This window comes from Ylistrum balloti, unplaced genomic scaffold (genome assembly GCF_031769215.1).
Source record: "Ylistrum balloti isolate Yb309-2 unplaced genomic scaffold, AGI_CSIRO_Ybal_v1 Utg371158, whole genome shotgun sequence".
In the NCBI taxonomy this organism is placed as follows: domain Eukaryota; kingdom Metazoa; phylum Mollusca; class Bivalvia; order Pectinida; family Pectinidae; genus Ylistrum; species Ylistrum balloti.
The window spans coordinates 217892-233047 of NW_026782634.1; the positions used below are offsets into that span (position 1 = coordinate 217892).

Sequence of the window (15156 nt, forward strand, 5' to 3'; positions counted from 1 at the left end):
TAGATAATATGGCTATATAGACAAAGGGAGATAACTGGTATTATTCAGCAGTTTAGTTGCGCGCTGTCCTCCAACTGGTCAATATCAACTCCATAACACGACAGTTTTGCAGTCAGTGCCCGCATGACCTTGTTACTTATGGTTCGGTTGCGAGTGAGAATCCACGCGAACTGGGCGTTGGCCATCCCAAGGACCTCCGTACACGAGAAGACGAGGGCGTGGTCTGTGTAGTCAGTCACTACAATAGAATACTCCAAAGGATGCGTGCCTACAAAGAAAACCAGGTGTATTGGTCGGGTTTTTTTCACATAACAAATCACACTATATGTCACTGATAATTGATTCAAACAGTTCTTGGAATGATACCTACAAAAACATCATCAAACATTTCCACTTAACAAAACAATAACATTCTAAACATAAGATATAGACATTCATACGGTATTATTATAAAACGTATTTTATTCCAGAACTATTTCAAGTTTAATATAGCTTCCTGTTGATAATAATAAAATTAATATGATTTTGCATTCTGAATATTTCTTATCAAATAACAATCTCTAAAATTAGAATAATAATAATAATAATAATAATAACTTGTTTTATTTTCTGAGAACTGTTGTTTAAAAGTATAGAAACAAACACATTAATCACGTGTATTTCAATACGCTTTCATTGTAACATTATATTCGTTAGTCTTTGATTTTATATCAACACAAGAAAGGCAAAAGAAAACAGTATCGAGGGAAACTTTTTTTTATATTCACAATTATCAGATAAAAAATTAAACACGCCTTATAGAGATCGGTACTTACTGCCTGAGAACGTGACCATGTACCTGGCAGGAGTTGTCGGATCGGGAACGTAACCGTCTCCCTCAGCTACCACAGTTGTATTGTCTGGTCTAGTATAATATACAGACACTACTGTAGTCACTGATACCTCTATCATACTGTCTTTAACCGTCTCCCTCAGCTACCACAGTTGTATTGTCTGGTCTAGTATAATATAGAGACACTACTGTAGTCACTGACACCGCTATCATACTGTCTATAACCGTCTCCCTCAGCTACCACAGTTGTATTGTCTGGTCTAGTATAATATACAGACACTACTGTAGTCACTGACACCGCTATCATACTGTCTATAACCGTCTCCCTCAGCTACCACAGTTGTATTGTCTGGTCTAGTATAATATAGAGACACTACTGTAGTCACTGACACCGCTATCATACTGTCTATAACCGTCTCCCTCAGCTACCACAGTTGTATTGTCTGGTCTAGTATAATATACAGACACTACTGTAGTCACTGATACCTCTATCATACTGTCTATAACCGTCTCCCTCAGCTACCACAGTTGTATTGTCTGGTCTAGTATAATATAGAGACACTACTGTAGTCACTGATACCGCTATCATACTGTCTATAACCGTCTCCCTCAGCTACCACAGTTGTATTGTCTGGTCTAGTATAATATACAGACACTACTGTAGTCATGACACCGCTATATACTGTCTATAACCGTCTCCCTCAGCTACAACAGTTGTATTGTAGTCACTGATACCGCTATCATACTGTCTATAACCGTCTCCCTCAGCTACCACAGTTGTATTGTCTGGTCTGTAATATAGAGACACTACTGTAGTCACTGATACCGCTATCATACTGTCTATAACCGTCTCCCTCAGCTACCACAGTTGTATTGTCTGGTCTAGTATAATATATAGACACTACTGTAGTCACTGATACCGCTATCATACTGTCTATAACCGTCTCCCTCAGCTACCTCAGTTGTATTGTCTGGTCTAGTATAATATAGAGACACTACTGTAGTCACTGATACCGCTATCATACTGTCTATAACCGTCTCCCTCAGCTACCTCAGTTGTATTGTCTGGTCTAGTATAATATAGAGACACTACTGTAGTCACTGATACCGCTATCATACTGTCTATAACCGTCTCCCTCAGCTACCACAGTTGTATTGTCCGGAATAGTATAATATAGAGACAAATTGTAGTCACTGATACCGCTATCATACTGTCTATAACCGTCTCCCTCAGCTACAACAGTTGTATTGTCTGGTCTAGTATAATATAGAGACACTACTGTAGTCACTGATACCGCTATCATACTGTCTATAACCGTCTCCCTCAGCTACCACAGTTGTATTGTCTGGTCTAGTATAATATATAGACACTACTGTAGTCACTGATACCGCTATCATACTGTCTATAACCGTCTCCCTCAGCTACAACAGTTGTATTGTCTGGTCTAGTATAATATATAGACACTACTGTAGTCACTGATACCGCTATCATACTGTCTATAACCGTCTCCCTCAGCTACCACAGTTGTATTGTCTGGTCTAGTATAATATATAGACACTACTGTAGTCACTGATACCGCTATCATACTGTCTATAACCGTCTCCCTCAGCTACCACAGTTGTATTGTCTGGTCTAGTATAATATAGAGACACTACTGTAGTCACTGATACCGCTATCATACTGTCTATAACCGTCTCCCTCAGCTACCACAGTTGTATTGTCCGGAATAGTATAATATAGAGACAAATTGTAGTCACTGATACCGCTATCATACTGTCTATAACCGTCTCCCTCAGCTACAACAGTTGTATTGTCTGGTCTAGTATAATATAGAGACACTACTGTAGTCACTGATACCGCTATCATACTGTCTATAACCGTCTCCCTCAGCTACCACAGTTGTATTGTCTGGTCTAGTATAATATAGAGACACTACTGTAGTCACTGATACCGCTATCATACTGTCTATAACCGTCTCCCTCAGCTACCACAGTTGTATTGTCTGGTCTAGTATAATATATAGACACTACTGTAGTCACTGATACCGCTATCATACTGTCTATAACCGTCTCCCTCAGCTACCACAGTTGTATTGTCTGGTCTAGTATAATATAGAGACACTACTGTAGTCACTGATACCGCTATCATACTGTCTATAACCGTCTCCCTCAGCTACCACAGTTGTATTGTCTGGTCTAGTATAATATAGAGACACTACTGTAGTCACTGATACCGCTATCATACTGTCTATAACCGTCTCCCTCAGCTACCACAGTTGTATCTTCCGTAATTTTTAATTTATCTTAGACACTACTGTAGTCACTGATACCGCTATCATACTGTCTATAACCGTCTCCCTCAGCTACCACAGTTGTATTGTCTGGTCTAGTATAATATAGAGACACTACTGTAGTCACTGATACCGCTATCATACTGTCTATAACCGTCTCCCTCAGCTACCACAGTTGTATTGTAGTTAATATACAGCCACTACTGTAGTCACTGACACCGCTATCATACTGTCTATAACCGTCTCCCTCAGCTACCACAGTTGTATTGTCTGGTCTAGTATAATATAGAGACACTACTGTAGTCACTGACACCGCTATCATACTGTCTATAACCGTCTCCCTCAGCTACCACAGTTGTATTGTCTGGTCTAGTATAATATAGAGACACTACTGTAGTCACTGATACCGCTATCATACTGTCTATAACCGTCTCCCTCAGCTACCACAGTTGTATTGTCTGGTCTAGTATAATATAGAGACACTACTGTAGTCACTGATACCGCTATCATACTGTCTATAACCGTCTCCCTCAGCTACCTCAGTTGTATTGTCTGGTCTAGTATAATATAGAGACACTACTGTAGTCACTGATACCGCTATCATACTGTCTATAACCGTCTCCCTCAGCTACCACAGTTGTATTGTCCGGAATAGTATAATATAGAGACAAATTGTAGTCACTGATACCGCTATCATACTGTCTATAACCGTCTCCCTCAGCTACCACAGTTGTATTGTCTGGTCTAGTATAATATAGAGACACTACTGTAGTCACTGATACCGCTATCATACTGTCTATAACCGTCTCCCTCAGCTACCACAGTTGTATTGTCTGGTCTAGTATAATATAGAGACACTACTGTAGTCACTGATACCGCTATCATACTGTCTATAACCGTCTCCCTCAGCTACCACAGTTGTATTGTCTGGTCTAGTATAATATATAGACACTACTGTAGTCACTGATACCGCTATCATACTGTCTATAACCGTCTCCCTCAGCTACCACAGTTGTATTGTCTGGTCTAGTATAATATATAGACACTACTGTAGTCACTGATACCGCTATCATACTGTCTATAACCGTCTCCCTCAGCTACCACAGTTGTATTGTTGTCTGTAGTCACTGATACCGCTATCATACTGTCTATAACCGTCTCCCTCAGCTACCACAGTTGTATTGTCTGGTCTAGTATAATATAGAGACACTACTGTAGTCACTGATACCGCTATCATACTGTCTATAACCGTCTCCCTCAGCTACCACAGTTGTATTGTCTGGCTATCATAGTATAAATACCACAGTTGTAGTCTAGATATAGAGACACTACTGTAGTCACTGATACCGCTATCATACTGTCTATAACCGTCTCCCTCAGCTACCACAGTTGTATTGTCTGGTCTAGTATAATATAGAGACACTACTGTAGTCACTGATACCGCTATCATACTGTCTATAACCGTCTCCCTCAGCTACCACAGTTGTATTGTCTGGTCTAGTATAATATAGAGACACTACTGTAGTCACTGATACCGCTATCATACTGTCTATAACCGTCTCCCTCAGCTACCACAGTTGTATTGTCTGGTCTAGTATAATATAGAGACACTACTGTAGTCACTGATACCGCTATCATACTGTCTATAACCGTCTCCCTCAGCTACCACAGTTGTATTGTCTGGTCTAGTATAATATAGAGACACTACTGTAGTCACTGATACCGCTATCATACTGTCTATAACCGTCTCCCTCAGCTACCACAGTTGTATTGTCTGGTCTAGTATAATATAGAGACACTACTGTAGTCACTGATACCGCTATCATACTGTCTATAACCGTCTCCCTCAGCTACCACAGTTGTATTGTCTGGTCTAGTATAATATAGAGACACTACTGTAGTCACTGATACCGCTATCATACTGTCTATAACCGTCTCCCTCAGCTACCACAGTTGTATTGTCTGGTCTAGTATAATATATTGACACTACTGTAGTCACTGATACCGCTATCATACTGTCTATAACCGTCTCCCTCAGCTACCACAGTTGTATTGTCTGGTCTAGTATAATATAGAGACACTACTGTAGTCACTGATACCGCTATCATACTGTCTATAACCGTCTCCCTCAGCTACCACAGTTGTATTGTATTGTCTGGTCTAGTATAATATATAGACACTACTGTAGTCACTGATACCGCTATCATACTGTCTATAACCGTCTCCCTCAGCTACCACAGTTGTATTGTCTGGTCTAGTATAATATATAGACACTACTGTAGTCACTGATACCGCTATCATACTGTCTATAACCGTCTCCCTCAGCTACCACAGTTGTATTGTCTGGTCTAGTATAATATAGAGACACTACTGTAGTCACTGATACCGCTATCATACTGTCTATAACCGTCTCCCTCAGCTACCACAGTTGTATTGTCTGTAGTCTACCGCTATCAATATAGAGACACTACTGTAGTCACTGATACCGCTATCATACTGTCTATAACCGTCTCCCTCAGCTACCACAGTTGTATTGTCTGGTCTAGTATAATATGAGACACTACTGTAGTCACTGATACCGCTATCATACTGTCTATAACCGTCTCCCTATAGAGACACTACTGTAGCTACCACAGTTGTATTGTCTGGTCTAGTATAATATATAGACACTACTGTAGTCACTGATACCGCTATCATACTGTCTATAACCGTCTCCCTCAGCTACCACAGTTGTATTGTCTGGTCTAGTATAATATATAGACACTACTGTAGTCACTGATACCGCTATCATACTGTCTATAACCGTCTCCCTCAGCTACCACAGTTGTATTGTCTGGTCTAGTATAATATAGAGACACTATTGTAGTCACTGATACCGCTATCATACTGTCTATAACCGTCTCCCTCAGCTACCACAGTTGTATTGTCTGGTCTAGTATAATATAGAGACACTATTGTAGTCACTGATACCGCTATCATACTGTCTATAACCGTCTCCCTCAGCTACCACAGTTGTATTGTCTGGTCTAGTATAATATAGAGACGAACTGTAGTCAGTGATACCGCTATCATACTGTCTATAACCTTCTCCCTCAGCTACCACAGTTGTATTGTCTGGTCTAGTATAATATAGAGACAAACTGTAGTCACTGATACCGCTATCATACTGTCTATAACCGTCTCCCTCAGCTACCACAGTTGTATTGTCCGGACTAGTATAATATAGAGACAAACTGTAGTCACTGATACCGCTATCATACTGTCTATAACCGTCTCCCTCAGCTACCGCTGTTGTATTTTCATTTAGATTTGAAATAGATGAACTAAGGTCAAATATAAATCAATAATATGATAAGACAAGGCGTTCAGGAAGAGCATCCGTTTTATACTTTATAGTCGGCATCAAACTCAAATCATGGTTAATCCAAGTAAAACACAAAAGATTGGAGAAGCAGGGGTATTACCATCTTCAAATGGATGTATATTAACGAAGATCAACAGAGACTAAATCACAGTTGTTTCAAATTATTATCATTATAGAGAATGTGCTTACTATACTATTCTCACAAATGTTTAATCAAAATAATACCAAACAAATGCGCATTGAAACTATATGGAACATCTAGAATTAAAGTCGCGTGTTATTTAAGTCATGTAATATTAGTAAATGCCGTAAAGAGTAAAACACTTACAGATCGCCAACGTTCTGTAATCCTATGTGTCCATCTGGTTTAAGGGTGTATTCCATTCGGATACAGGTCTGACCTTCCTCGAACTGGTCATAAAATCGGGACATCTCGTACCATACTCCGAGGAACTACGATGTAAGATATATGAATGGAAAATAAGAAAACTACTTTCACATTCAGAGCACAATCAGGACTGGTTGATAAGTTGTGGGCCTTGTATTGAAGAAGTTAAGCAGGAATGTCCTTTTTTCAGCTCTTCTCTTCCCTGAATATTCAAGGCCCGAAAACCGGTGTCATTTAATCAGTTTATGTCAAAGAGATAGCAATGTAAAGTAAACAAGGCAAGTGACTTTTGCAAAAAGGACAAAATCGCTGAAAGAACAATGATTCACTATTTATTTAGGAAAGGTCTAGCACCTAAGGATATCTATACTGACATGGTAGCAACACTAGGGGATGATTTCCCTTTCATATGACACCCGTCCTGGAATGCCTGTCACTGTTGTAATCCCAGAAATGGACAATAATATCCATGATACTGTTATGGCTGACAAGCGAGTGACAAAGGGACATATAGCCAGCACAGTTGGGATTTCACAGCAAAGAGTACATTCCATTTTTACGGAAGATCTTGTAATGAGAAAAGTCTCAGCCCGTTGGGTACCCAGACTTCTGAAAGTTGACCAGAAGCACACCAGACGGACCTTGTCGTACGTTAACTTGAACCCTTTAGAGGCAAATCCTACTAACTATTTGCAGAGGTTTGTGACTATGGGTGAAACGTAGGTCCATCATTTCACCCCAGTGGCACAAAAATCAGTCTAAGCAATGGAAACGCTCTGGTTCACCCCCACCAAAGAATGCAAAGACTGTTCCATCAGCTGGAAAGGTTATGGTCTCAGTTTTCTGGGATGCTGATGGTAGATTATCTGCAAACGGGACAATCAATGGCAGAAAGTATGCATCACTTCTTAGGCAGTAAAGAGTAAATATTAAACAAGAAAAGAAACATGTTTTCTCGAATTTTATTCTTGCATGCTTGAGCATGCAAGCATGCACGGACGCTACGCCACTGACTTCTTAGGCAGTAAAGAGTAAATATTTAACTCGAGCGCCGCGGAAAACTCAGTAAATGTGTGTTGTTCCACCAGGCAATGCCCATTTTTACAAGTCTGTCATTGCCATGGCTGCCATTAACGATTGTGGCTTTAAATTTATTGAGCATCCTCCTTATTTGCCTGATCACCCTCCATCAGGCTTTCATCTATTTCGAAAATTGAAAAAAGATCATTTCCGGTACCTACTTTCGATCAGATGTTCACACCATACTTGCAGTGGAGGACTCTCTGGACAGTCAAAAAATTGATTTCTTTAAAAGTTGCATTGATGCCTTTAAACATCGCTGACAAAAGTGTATAGCTACTGAAGGGGAATATTTTGGAACATAATGCAATATGTCTGCCAAAAGTCAAACCCTTAAATATGAGGCTCACAACATATCGATCAGCCCTCGTAAGTACAAGCTTCCATAGAAAGAAAAAGCCAAAACATTAAAAAAAATCCGTGCATAGAGTATGTCGGACAAAATTACAACACTAAAGTTGAAAATAGGTATCTGATATTTTTGATAATTAAAAATATATAAATAGAAAATTGTGAATAACTAGGCCTAGTGCATTGCTTTCCGGATATTATATACACGTCATACTATTCTATGTCTTACTATCATTTCAACGTTTCCGATTATAATGTTGTTAAAGTGCAAATTTTCAAAATGAAGAAGGCTTCTGGATTACAGACGTCGATCGACAAGTTTTTCAAACAAAATAAAGTCGAATCGAGTGACCACACTAAAAGTGACACATCAAAGACCGAAGGTACATGTAACCAAGATACGGAAATTGTCAAGGACATTTTAGCGAATCAAAAGCACAGAAAGTTAGCTTTTACTTAGTCAGGGGTTGAAGTTTGTTGTTAAATAAATAAAAAAAAAAAAGATGTTTCAGAAAACGATTCAAAACATCTCTGAAATTATGAAATTCGTTTTCCTAGGCGGCCCCCAGACCCCTCGCCTGGGCTTACACATTTCTGTCTATCGTTTTACTGTTTTTTTTTTTTCGCTCGGTGTCATTTCGCAGGTAACAAAGCGAACAGACGAAAGCCACCATATTCCTTGCTACACTGTGCTAGCTACAACTCTGCCCACATGGGATGAGCATATTGTCCACTCTGATGACGGTAAAGCAACACAACACAGAGTATTTACATTATTTACAATATTTAATTACACTATACACTATTAACAATGGTTGCACTTCATACACACTCTCTCTCGTACATTCAACAAGGTCATAGATTAAAGGCATAAGATATATACAAAGTAACAGTCACACTCTATAAATGGGCAGTATTCCATTATTTCCCAAATGTTCCTGCTACAGTGACACCGTATACTGATGGGCTGATATCCACCACGGAGTAAGTGTCAGTACACATGTGATGTGGTCACCGTCACATAAAGACTGCCGGAACACAACAACCAGAAAAGTTCCAGAGCTATACATTAGCCAAATGCTGAACACAAGGTGGACAGTCTATCCTCATCATAAGTGCTGGCTGTGTCCCTCAACAGGCAACCCAGTACCCCAGACCACTTAGTAAGACATGCGTGCACCTCTGGCAGTTATCCCTCTCTACTGGGTTAAACTACAATAGATATAAATATAACCCTACATCGTTATTAAATCATCCCCAACAATTTACAGCAATAATATGGACATATATGAATATATATAATATGGTATAATACATATTTACAGCTAAATCAACTTCAATGTAAAGTTCACTAAAGTATGCCACACGACGCCTTAATATCTGTCATGCTGGCATGCACCCGTGCATACACGTGAGTGATATAACTGTATGTAGCCAATACAACCCTTTATTATATATTATATCTATATTTACAACTACATATATGATAATAAATGATTATAATACAACCAATGTAACCTACAGGTCATGTAATGCCCTATACACCCTAAACAATACAACACGTGCACCTGTACACACCTGTGCCACGTATCGGGTGGATATCTATAAATAGACAATAATATGAAACCTCGCTGTTTATCTACACAACAGTTTAACAACATATATAAACATATCCACATATGGGTTTGTGTGGTCGGTACTCACCGCAAGCTGCAGTTTGCGTATATTGGTCCCATAAAGGTAATATATGCCCCGGTGAGATACCGCTACCCTCACATGCTGTTTACACCGGTAGTGTCCATTGTCTCTCTCCTCTAGTATACCATGTCGCACATCCCGTGCGCGTACAACAGTCTATGCGCGCGAAATACAAATAGGGTAGTACAAAGCTATGTAACACACGCCCCCGCCAGAAGAATGAAATTTCGAGAATTTCATTTCACTCCAAACATAGCTTTGTCAGTTCTCAAGGTATCGACTATGCTGGTGCTTCTCAAAATCAAGTGTCACTCAAGCACACAGCGTGAATATAGGTTTCACTGCAAACGACTCAGACAATCTGCCCCAACATTGTCCTTTCCGCGAATAGCGCGTATCCGAAACCTGTATGGCTGCAGAAGCAAAGCCCACCTCATCAAACGAGAATTGGTTCCCTTCAGTTTGTTCAGATAAACCAACGGCTGGTGGTCGGTTTCGATGATAAATTCGCGTCCATAAAGATACCGCTCGAATTTCGAAATTGCCCAGACGACCGCCAAACACTCCTTCTCGACAACGGAGTATGCTTTCTCCGCTCCTTTGAGTTTTCTGCTTGCATACGCAACCGGAAGTAGCTCACCAGACTCCTCTTGCAGGAGTACTGCCCCGATCCCATAATCTGAAGCATCCGTCCTCAGTGTAAAATCGGCTTCGAGATCAGCGAGTTTGAGGATTGGGCTAGAAGACAACATTTGTTTCAACGTGGTGAACGCTCTCGCTTGAGGTTCTTTCCAGATCACTTTGTTCGGCTGTCCTTTCTTTGTAAGATCCGTCAGAGGAACTGAAATTGCGGCAAAGTTCGCGATGAATTTGCGATAGAATCCCGATAAACCGAGGAATGATCGGACTTGCGATTTGGTTTCCGGTCGTGGTGCGTCAAGAATCGCCTTAACCTTGTCAGGATTCGGTAACATTCTCTGGTCTCCAACGACATGACCTAAACAATCCAGGCTTCTGTATCCGAACGCGCACTTCGATGGCTTTGCAGTGATTCCAGCTTTCCGTAGTCGCTCAAATAGTTCACGAAGAATCTGCTTATGATGTTTCCATGTTTGAGTATAAATGAGGATGTCGTCTATAAAACTCTCTATGTTTGACATTCCGTACAGAAGCTTCCTCATCAAGCGACAAAAGGTAGCTGGAGCATTCACCAAACCGAAAGGCATCACTGTAAATTGAAACAACCCACCTGGTGTAGTGAAAGCTGTCTTGGGTTTAGATGTCTCTGCCATTGGCACTTGCCAATACCCTTTGGTCAAATCCAAACGCGAGAAATACATATGTCCCGCCAATCGGGCAAAGATGTCATCGGCATTGGGCATAGGCTCAGCATCGAAAACAGTGACTCTGTTTATCTGGCGGTAATCGATGCAGAAGCGGTTTGATCCGTCCTTCTTCTTGACGATGACTACTGGCGCTGCGTATGGCGATTCTGAGGGTTCGATCACCCCCATTGATAACATCTGATCCATCTCCTTCCGAATAGTCTCTTTCATATGGAAAGGTAGAACTCGACCTTTCACCCTCACTGGATCGTCAGTGGTCACCCTGATTTCGTGCTCGACGAGAGATGTTTTCCCTGGAACATCAGTCAGAACGTCAGAGAAGTTTCCAAGAAGATCCAACATCTGACGACGTTGCGTTTGTTCCAACTGTTCAGAGACCTTCGCGTCGTTTATCGTTTCCTTCCTTACTAGACTCGGTGTTGTCTCTAACTGTCTTTCAGAGACAGCCTCGCCGTCGGTTTCAGTGTCGTCAGTGAGAATCGACGCACACACTACGGAGAGAACACCGGGTTCTGTCACTACGGCTGACGTTGAAGAGTTTGTACGTTCCACATACCTGCGAAGTAAGTTCGCATGTAGAGTCTTGACTTTTCCATCGACATTGACCCTATAATCCATTGTCCCCTTCCTTTCCTCAATAGTGTATGGTCCTCTCCATTGCATTAGTAACTTGTTGCGTTTGGTAGGGAGTAGAATAAGTACTTTCTGACCTGGTTGCATCACAACATCCTTTGCTTTGCGATTGTAGTACTTGGCCTGTCGAATCTTGGCGGATTTCAACTGCTCTCGTGCGAGTTTACAAGTATCCTCAAGCCTCTCCTTAAGATCGACGACATACTGGTATGTAGTCTTGACATCAGTATCAGGAACGTCCTTGGTCCAAAGCTCGCGCAAGATCATCATCGGTCCGCGCACAGTTCTGCCAAACAACAGTTCAAAAGGCGAAAACCCCAGACTTTCTTGAGGGACCTCCCGATATGAAAAGAGTAAAGCATTGAGATACTTGTCCCAGTCTTTGGGTCTTTCAGAACACATTCTCTTGAGCATTTGTTTCAATGTCCCGTTGAAACGTTCAACAAGCCCGTTGCACATTGGGTGATACGGTGTGGTTGTCAACTGACGGAATGACAAGAGTCTGCTCACTTCACGCATCAATTCTGATGTGAATTGACTGCCCTGGTCAGTCAAAACTTCCCGCGGTATTCCGACTCTACTAAACACGTCAACAAGTGCTTCAGCAACTCGTTCAGTCTCTACTCCCTTCAGAGCTATCGCCTCTGGGTACCGCGTTGCATAATCAACGATGGTTAAAATGTATCTATTACCACGATCAGTCGCTGGCTGAAGCGGACCTACTATGTCAACGGCAACACGTTGGAATGGTATATCAATTAAGGGCATCGTCCCTAACGGTACCTTTGACACGCGACCTTTCGGGAACGTCCTCTGGCAAACGTCGCAAGATCGACAAAACCTGGTTACGTCGGCGTTAACCCCAGGCCAAAAATTCCATCATGATTCGATCACTAGTCCGTTTTGCTCCCAGATGACCCGACATCATGGATTCATGTGCCAAACGAAGTACGTGGTCACGATACTTTGCTGGTACTACGAGTTGCTTGAACGTCCTCCCGTTCGCTACCGCCGGACTCTGATACTCCCGGTATATCAGACCGCGATGTTCAAAGAACTTGGACTTCCCACCATCTCGACGTTCCTTGACCTCATCAGTAGAAACCATTTCCCGTATCTTTGCCAGACTATCGTCTTCCTGCTGTTCCTTCTTGATGTCGGAGGGTTGAACATCATTCAAAGCAGAAGGTACCTTGAGGGCACGATATGGTCTATCCCTTCGTTCTTTCTGAGCTCTGGTCTCGACCGCCGATATCTCATCCATCCGCAGATTCCAACTGGTATCTGGCTCTCCTGGAGCCCTAACTCCTTCTATATTACCAAGGATCAAGTCGTAAACTGGAGTTTCCATGCACCAGGCAACTACATGTCCAACATAATACGGTGTATCTACCATTATCTCCGCAGTAGGTACTTGCAAAGAGCTGCCATCTGCAAGTGTACACGATCGGACCTCGCCAGTCATTTGATCATCTGTAACAAGACATCTCTTTACCACAACACCTGCACAACCAGTGTCTCTGAGAACGGAAACTCTATGTTTCCCTACTATACCTTCCACAACTGGCATCTTAGGAAGTTTTGCAGCCGGTACATTGCAGGACAGGTTCACATCTTTCAAATCATCTTCTAACTCCACATCGAGAGGGCAATCCTGCTTATTCTCCTTATTGTCAACTCTGAGTTCAGTCTTGTCTGGTTTCCTCGTAATAGCCATTATGCGGTTCTTGGACCCCTTTTTAGGACACTTGTTCGCTAGATGATCTGTCGCTTTGCACACGTAGCACTGTCTAACGGTATCCTTTGGGTTAGCTGCTGACGATGATTTCGTAGAATCAGTCTGGTCACGCTTTCCATTACCATGAGATGAACCCTTACCTCCACCATTTTTAGGTCTTACCAAATTACTAGGATTACCCCTGGCTTCCGCGTACTGGTCGGCTAATTTTGACATTTCCTTAATAGAAGAAGGAATACGCTCTTTTAAGAAGAGGGTCAGTTCGCTACCACAAGCCTGTAGAAACTGATCTCTCACCATCAGATCTTTGAGTGAGTCAAAAGTCTTTTCAGTGCGACCCATCTCCAACCATCTTACAAAATAACTCTCCAGTCTTACTGCAAACTGGCTAAATGTCTCACCAGTCTCAGGCTTACCGGACCTGAACCGTTTCCTAAAACCGTCCTCCGTCATATCAAATCTCTTGAGGAGTGCTGTCTTAAGTACATCGTAATCTAACGACTGGTCCCTTGGCAAACGCGAAAACACGTCCAATGCGCGTCCCTTTAGCAGAACACTAAGGTTTGTTGCCCAATGAAACGACTTGTCCCAATGTTGCGTTGTCGCGTAGCGTTCAAACCGTTGAAGATAAGAGTCTATGTTATCTTTATCTTCATCGAACGGAGTAAGTTTAGGACCGCGAATCGCTGGCTTAGGACTGTCTCCCTCAGATTTATTGCCAAGCTTCCCTTGTAACTCAAGAAGTTCCATTTTCCTGCGATGCTCCTCTACAGCCCGTTCCTCTCGCTCCTTCTCAAGTTCTCGCTGAAGAACTATCTTCTCTTTCTCAGACTGAAGTTCAAGTTCATACCGCTGTTTATCTTCCGCTTGCCTAGCCTCCTCGCGTTGTAATTGTCGCTCTTCGCGTTCTCTGGCTTGCTCTGCGCGAACAAACTCAACTAGCGGCGCACCTGACAAACCCATTTCATTGCCTATAGCTACCAAGTCTTTCAATGCTGACATATTGGAAACAATTAATATGCAAAGTATACAAACAACAATGTCAACACCTGTATGCATTCCAGAACCGACACAGAATTAAACAATCACACTATCCCACCGCTGCCACCATTTTTTTGTAACGGGATGAGCATATTGTCCACTCTGATGACGGTAAAGCAACACAACACAGAGTATTTACATTATTTACAATATTTAATTACACTATACACTATTAACAATGGTTGCACTTCATACACACTCTCTCTCGTACATTCAACAAGGTCATAGATTAAAGGCATAAGATATATACAAAGTAACAGTCACACTCTATAAATGGGCAGTATTCCATTATTTCCCAAATGTTCCTGCTACAGTGACACCGTATACTGATGGGCTGATATCCACCACGGAGTAAGTGTCAGTACACATGTGATGTGGTCACCGTCACATAAAG

General features: G+C 41.7%; 1 protein-coding gene across 1 annotated transcript; it reads right to left on the bottom strand.

Moving 5' to 3' along the window:
* Nucleotides 1-44: 44 nt before the first annotated feature.
* Nucleotides 45-6919, bottom strand: LOC132561165 (apolipoprotein D-like). Its single transcript, XM_060225893.1, has 3 exons — nucleotides 6816-6919; nucleotides 816-904; nucleotides 45-268 (listed from the first exon to the last, which is right to left on the bottom strand). Exons 1-3 carry the CDS (start codon nucleotides 6917-6919, stop codon nucleotides 45-47), a joined length of 417 nt encoding a protein of 138 aa, XP_060081876.1.
* Nucleotides 6920-15156: the final 8237 nt, after the last annotated feature.